Source organism: Littorina saxatilis, linkage group LG3 (assembly GCF_037325665.1).
Source record: "Littorina saxatilis isolate snail1 linkage group LG3, US_GU_Lsax_2.0, whole genome shotgun sequence".
NCBI lineage: Eukaryota > Metazoa > Mollusca > Gastropoda > Littorinimorpha > Littorinidae > Littorina > Littorina saxatilis.
Genome location: NC_090247.1, coordinates 25,867,883 through 25,875,737, shown reverse-complemented (window position 1 = coordinate 25,875,737; position 7,855 = coordinate 25,867,883). Strand labels below are relative to the sequence as shown.

Here is a 7,855-nt window from a genome sequence, read left to right as displayed (position 1 = left end):
AATTAAATCGATGGTAGGGTGCTATAATACCTTAGGTTGAAGTACAAACAATAGTTTTGTAATGATATGTCATTTTAGAGAAAGCAGAGACGATTTTTTGCAGACACTCACCACTCGTGTTGACAATTTCTGTCTGCGGTGAACAGTCTGCAGAGCCTGCGGTTATCCGCGGGTACAGCCGAGGTTCCGGCGTGAGGTATACTCGTAGCATCGTCAGTCCACCGCTCATGGCAAAGGCAGTGAAATTGACAAGAAGAGCGGGGTAGTACTTGAGCTGAGAAGGATAGCACGCTTTTCTGTACCTCTCTTCGTTTTAACTTTCTGAGCGTGTTTTTAATCCAAACATATCATATCTATATGTTTTTGGAATCCGGAACCGACAAGGAATAAGATGAAAGTGTTTTTAAATTGATTTCGACAATTTAATTTTGATAATAATTTTTATATTTTTAATTTTCAGAGCTTGTTTTTAATCCAAATATAACATATTTATATGTTTTTGGAATCAGAAAATGATGGAGAATAAGATGAACGTAAATTTGAATCGTTTTATAAAAAAAAAATTTTTACTTGACCAAAATTTCAACCAATTTGATTGAAAAATGAGAGCGTGACAGTGCCGCCTCAACTTTCACGAAAAGCCGGATATATGGTGTGTAGAGCGATTGAGACCAAACTACTGGACCGATCTTTATGAAATTTTCCATGAGAGTTCCTGGGATTGATATCCCCGAACGTTTTTTTCTTTTTTTGGAGAAATGTCTTTGATGACGTCATATCCGGCTTTTCGTGAAAGTTGAGGCGGCACTGTCACGCTCTCATTTTTCAACCAAATTGGTTGAAATTTTGGTCAAGTAATCTTCGACGAAGCCCGGACTTCGGTATTGCATTTCAGCTTGGTGGCTTAAAAATTAATTAATGACTTTGGTCATTAAAAATCTGAAAATTGTTAAAAAAAAATGTATAAAAACGATTCAAATTTACGTTCATCTTATTCTCCATCATTTTCTGATTCCAAAAACATATAAATATGTTATATTTGGATTAAAAACAAGCTCTGAAAATTAAAAATATAAAAATTATTATCAAAATTAAATTGTCGAAATCAATTTAAAAACACTTTCATCTTATTCCTTGTCGGTTCCTGATTCGTGAAAGCGAAATTACAACATTTAGTCAATCTGTCGAACCCACAGAATAAAACTGCACGCACTGCAGTGTTTTCAGTCACGAGTATAAAACAGCTTCGTCAATCCACGCGGCAAGGAAGTCGCTCAATTTTTGCGTGCAACACGAAGTAAACAGACATGCAAGAATAGCGACGGGTTCAAGTTTAGGTCGCTCCAGGAGAAAAATTCTTTTGGATGTTGGCCTTTAACCGCAATGTCATCATAAATTCCCAACCTTGGGCAATTAAAGATTCTGTATTCTGTATTCTGTATTCTAACTCTGCATATCAGTCCAGCCTTGAACGAGTTACACACACTTCACCTATGTTGTATGTCCAGAGGTCTAAACATAGCCCTGTGAATATATACAAGATTGAAAATGGAGAGGAAATGGCATTTCCATGGCTTTTTCCTGAGGGCAGAAATGGATTCAGACATGCAAGAGACAGAAAAATATGGCTTTCAATGTACGTGTACTTGCGAAACAGACTTTACAATGAAAACTCTCGGTTCAGAAAAGATATGATGTATTTGCTTCAGTCAGCAGTAGCATATGACAAGTTACTTCTCAGACAAGCTGCATCAATCTACATGAAAATCCGATCTCCATTTGCAACTGGAAGACAAAGTAGAATTTGTGCAAAGGATGCTAAGAATATTAATACCACTTCATCTTTGCATGACAGCTCTTACATATTCATGAAGAACATTCGAGGGACAACTGCTTACTTTCACATGTATCCGTACATTACTGCTTCTTTTATTATAACACGGCTTCGACCCCTGTTGATTTTAATCAACCAAATTTCTTGTCCTTGCTTTTATCCACATTTTCCGGGGAATGTGGGCATGCCCCGGGACCCCCTAGGAGGTTCGAACGCTTCGCGCCCTCAGCTAAACGCTTCGCGTTGTCAATTTGTCCCTAAAAGAAATATGGAAACCCTCCCTTAAAAATGATGTGATCCGCCCCTGTGGTTTGCATATTTTAAAAGAATAATAACATATTAGAACGTCGTAAAAGGGAGGTGAGGTGGGATGGGGTTAAAGAGAATGGGGGGCTTGAATGTAAACAGGACACATAAAAAATAACAAGAAATTACGCATACAACTTACAAGCAGACTGTTAAATAAATGTACACACACGCACACAAGTATCTCTCTTACTCTCTCAATCCCTATTTCCCTCTCTCTCACTCTAGCGGGTAGACATAGGGCGAAATGATTTCGGTCACTTGGGGGCAAGTTGCAAGTGAGGGCGAAGGGCTAAAGTTTAGGGCGATGGGGTAAAAACTCAGTCAGAGGTTTGAAATGCCTGATATCTTGTGGCGAAAGGGAAATGGGGTGAAATCTCTGTAAACCATAGGGTATAGTACATGGTGCATACCATATGGGACGTTTTACACAAAATTCTCGCTAAATTGTGGCATAATCATGTGAAAACGAAACGTTCAAAATTCTTCATTTTGTGTGTTGTGCTCAATCTGCATTCATTTAGTGACAAAATTCATCGGACATCCACACGATCACTCTCTTTAAGAATTATAAATATACATGTTCATTCAGTGACCCCATGTACAGAATAACTAAAGTGGTAATTTCATTGTTCGTGCTTCATTTGACATGTGCGTTTCAATTAGCTGTTCTTGGAAATCCATAAATTTTTTTCAACACGAACGATTTTGCCAGAACCATTTTGAGTCTGATTCTGGTATTGATAGGCCTCTGGACCGGACTCGTCAGTAAAGCACACTCCCCGAAATTTCGGAATGTAGATTTTGATCACTGCTAAATGTTCACTTGACAGTGTGTCGGTCTCAACCGCACAAAAGTCGACCTGGACTTTCTGGGCAGAACCAGAAACGGCTTGAGAAGAGTGCCAGAACAATCTCCGCTTAGCTTGCTCGAGAAATTCAGTCTTGAAAGCGCTTTGCGCAGTTTCATCTCCAGCTTTGACACCTTGACATTTAAACTGACCCGTTTGTGTATTAGTGTCTGTTGGCACTTGGTCTTCTAAACAAACGTGAAGAAGATCATTGTTGTCCTTGTAGAGTTTTAGACCACCACCATGTTCACTCAGTTGGGCGCTGATGTGTTTGTGTAGTTCGCTGTTTGTGTCAACTTCAGTCCACCTCTTTGTCTCGTTTTTGTGTTCTCTCACCCCCAGAAACAGTGAACCACCCTTTTGCAATTTTGCAAAAGCTGAAATGTAATTCTGTACAAACAATTTCTCAAAACAATGATCGACCAAGTCCTTTGGTCCAACACTCGTTTCAGGCATTTGTTTGGCTTGTACACTCATGCTTTCCTGAAAATCTATATCCAGGCCTTTCTTTGAACCGACAACGGTGACCTTCACTTCTTGATCCTTGACAAATGTGTACTTCACATTTGGTGCTGGATCAGGTTGGACGTTCATTTTGTGTTTAAGAAAGTATCGCATCTGACCATGGCTTGGATTTACTAGGCCTGTGTCTGTCGAAGCCTTTGTATTAAAAGAAAATGTGCTGATTGGTCGTTCTCTTTGTATTATTCTGAACACAATATGGTGTTTGTCTTTGCAATAGTTCCTCTCAAAGTTATCATCAAAGAATGTGTCGTCTGGAATCATATCAAGCATGCGCTTATTAACTGCTTGGTCAAAAAGACCTAGTAAGTTAGGCTCTGCTGTGTGAATGCACACAAGTCCATATCCGTCATTTAAAAGCGCGTTGATGTGTTTAAGAAACGTGTGAAGTGCGGTTTTTTTCTGTTCCTTTCTTTTCGTCTTATTTCCGCCATCAGGATCAATGACATCCTTAAAAAGATCGGACTGACCCAACATGATAGTCTGACCATGCAGGTGCTCCTTTTCAATCTCCTTGCAGATCTTGCATTCTGAAACAATAAGAAGCACGTTGCATAATCAGTGCGTTGGATGTGGCCTTATCCAAAATAGGTTAAGCAAACATTTGAATAAAACATAAGCCTGGTCCGCGCCACACTTGTGTGTGTGTGTGTGTGTGTGTGTGTGTGTGTGTGTGTGTGTGTGTGTGTGTGTGTACAGAAAGTTCAGATGCATCACGTGTATAAAGGTATTGATTAAGGTGCCTCAAGGCCAGCTTCCAAGGTGAAAAAGGACCAAAAAAACGTGTTCAAATCTTTCTGCCATAGCATTTCAGAAACACTGCCGATCTTTCCCATTTTTGGCTCATATATTCTTCAAGTGTGTCTGAGCGCTCAGACATAACTCAGTTAAGTGTAATACAAAGTTTTGATATCTAAAAATAAAATTAAATTAAATTAACTATTAAAAAAACCGTGACGAACATGTATGATAATCATTACACAAATAACTCTTCATGCAAGACAGATACAGCCATAAAATTTTACACACTTATCACAAATTGAGCACTAAACAGTGTGCTATTTTCACAAGTGTATTTTGGAGATTTTTTTTTTATATCCTGAAATTAGGACTTTTATATGGCTCTCATAGTGATGTTTAATATTGCTCTAATGTTCCAATAAAATAGCAAAATGTGCCTTTGTTATCAATTATGCAGCACACAATTTTATTTGATTTCATCAAATAGTTTTTAAGATGTGTGGAAAATAGTGACGGCATGTGTGTAAAACGCGTTTTCGAGTTTGAAGTTTAAGATAACTTTGATATGACTATGTTGTGCATGAGTCAGATGAGAATGCCTAAAATATGTTGTCAATGAAAATACGTCTTTCTACCGATTTCGGCTGCCGAACCAAGCTTTTAGATTCGGTTTCGCTGAGCACAGTGGTCTTTGAATGAATCGTCTGCTACATTCCAAACCGAAGAAATGTACTTTCAAAGTTTATGAATATTTAATGAGCTGCAACAAGGCATTTTTAGACACCCCCCCCCCCCCCCCCCCTGATGCACATTTAATAAAAATAAAAATATTTAGGTTATTTTTTGCCCAAAAACTATCGCATAGTGTGATAAAATAAATCCAAGCACAAAGAGACTGCCAATGTTCTAAAATTCAGAATAAAAAAACAAGAAAGGTAGGTTGTTGGAACGTTTGTTATTGACAAAACAATAATCACAGATATTTCGACCCAATGGTCTTTTAAGTCACTCAGAACAGACAAACAAATATTCACACAAAACTTATCTTGATAGTTCTATCAGTTTACGTTCACTCGTCAGGAAGCCGAGTGAGTGAATAGTATAGTGTGAGGTTACCCTCATGGACTATATAAAATCTTATCTTATCTTATCCTCTTATCCTTAGTTGAGTGGTTTAGGTACTTAACACCGCAAACAACCCAAATAACAAAAAATGTTAAAAAATGTCATTTTTTTACCTTGGAAGCTGGCCTCAAGTGATGCAGTTTTGATGTTTCCTTTTGACAAATTTGTATTTTTGTTTCGCCTTCAAAACATTTGCAAACAATTATATTTTCTACCGTTCAATAATATGTAACCAGTTCAAAGTGGGCGTAAAATATCTGCTCTTGCAAAAGTGTGGTTATAGTGACATAGGTGACGTGTATTATTATGTGGCGGTGTATAAATGTAAGCCTAATAATGAATAAAAACTGCAGGTGTTCATCTTTTTTTGTTTTAGTAAGTTCCAAAACTTTAAATGAGTCTTTTTGCTAAATGATTTAGGAAAAGGTGTTGAAGTGGATTAATGTTTTTAAATAAATTATGTGCGAATTTACGATTTCTTTTCTCATTTGATTGGCAATTTTGTTTTCTGGTGACTGTCCGGTAACACTGTATAACACATAGTAGGTGGTACACTGTTTCGAGCAAGAAAGAGTGTGCGTTTACTTACGCTGTCCACCGTATGTCGGAGAAGAAGTGGAGCTTCCGGCCGCAGTTGCCATTTCTTTGATACACTATAAGCCTGGGAGAACAAAGAGATTATAACCATGAAAACTCGCTCATTTCTAAGAAATGATATATACATCAACAACAAAAACAACAACGATGACGAAACCAACGCAAGGTTCTTCTTAACGCGACTAGCTGAACCCCGAAGACGTTACACATGCACGCATACAAAAACAATAATTCTCCAAGCACACGAAAAAATCCTTCAAGCTTTTTTTTACGAAACATTTAAGTACAGACAAAATGAAATAGTCACTACAAAATAATTCACAGCGAAAAACGATCGAAACAAACCTTGTTTTCTTGAACAGACGACAGCTCAGCGCAAGAATGTCAAGCTTAGAAAGAAACATAAGCGTCAAATCAGTTACAGCACACTTGTAGCTTATTAGCCAATCCACAACGGCAATCCACAACGATCAATGATTGAATGGCAGTTGTAGGCAGTTCGCAAGTTAGTAAAGGAAGAATTTGCATATGCAGTAGAACATCCAACCGGGGAAATTTACTTGACGATATTTTTAGCTGTTAATAGAATGACCTGATTTCTCGGGAACGGAGCGCTTTTAACGGAGCGCTTTTATCGGTGCACACGAACCCGAAAGCGCTGAATAGAATCAATGTTCGTGACTGCAGATAAAAGCAAACCTTTCAAATAATGCAGAGCGTTTTGTTTGCAGAAGGAACATAACTCACACAATTCCGTTTTCGCATTCTTTTCTTGCAAAGTGACTGACAGAAAAATAAAATATGAAAATACATTAACACAAAAATAAGCGAATGGTGTAAAGCGATATCAAAACATTTGGTCAATATGTCCTCGTAATTAAAAGACTGAAACCGAAAACAATGTTGTTGGGTTTATTTGTTTTTACCGAGACTTGTAAGTCCTGTGCTAGCTCACCAAAACCTTGTTATCGAGAAAGCACAGACTACTGTAGGTATAATAAAGTTACCGATTTGCACAGACCATTTTTTTCTTTTACAATTTTTTAAACCAAAACAAACATAACATAGCCATATTTATATACATTTTGGGATACAGGAAATAACAAAAAGTACAATGAAAGCAATGTTTATTTCGGGGGGAATTGTAATAATCAACTTTATTTCTTTGTTGATGCTTTAAATCTAAATGCAATCCCTTTGCATGGACCAGGTCAAAGAATTGTTCAACAAGATTTAAATAAATTTGAGAGAAAGGTGCCGCCTCAACTATTTAAGGTTAGAAACGATGTCATTAAACGGTGTTTTTTTTCTCTTTTTTTAAATGAAGAAAAGAAGTCCGAATTGTGATTCATATAATACTTTATTTTACTCACGAAGAACATAACTTTACATGGCATAATTTTGACAGAGAGCGTTAATTTGGGACATCAAAATTGAACGGTTCCAAGAAATTGTTACATTTATCGAGTTCAAAATAGTTCTGGTAAGTTTTTTTGTTTTTGTTTTTTTTACACATTTTGTATATGACGAATGGGACTCGGAAATTCATGAGTGTTATGTCCCTTAATAAATAGTTGCATGTGTAAAACAAATATATATATATATATTTTAAAGTTTAAAAAAAAGTCCAAAACACTGGAGAAAAGTTTGGATGCCTAACATTGCAAAAGCAGGTTGACCGTGGTTTTTTTTTTTTTTTTGTATACAGCAGCATTATCCTTCTTTGCAATCGAATAATATCGGAAAGTGGCGGCCAAATGACGACAGCCAATATTGGTTTTGTGCACCCTTTTTAAATCTTTCCAATCGAGCCGTTAGGGACGAATCCACTCAATGGATACACACAGGATTTCAAGTGTCTGGTAAGTCCAAAAATAAA

The 7,855-nt window shown here is 37.1% G+C and overlaps 1 protein-coding gene across 1 annotated transcript; it reads right to left on the bottom strand.

Annotated features, from left to right (window-relative positions):
* Nucleotides 1-1,942: 1,942 nt before the first annotated feature.
* Nucleotides 1,943-6,474, bottom strand: LOC138961967 (uncharacterized). Its single transcript, XM_070333649.1, has 3 exons — nt 6,322-6,474; nt 5,969-6,040; nt 1,943-4,043 (listed from the first exon to the last, which is right to left on the bottom strand). The coding sequence occupies exons 2-3, from the start codon at nt 6,018-6,020 to the stop codon at nt 2,803-2,805; spliced, it is 1,293 nt and encodes a 430-aa protein (XP_070189750.1). The 5' UTR covers nt 6,021-6,040; nt 6,322-6,474; the 3' UTR covers nt 1,943-2,802.
* Between the last annotated feature and the right edge of the window lie 1,381 nt (nt 6,475-7,855).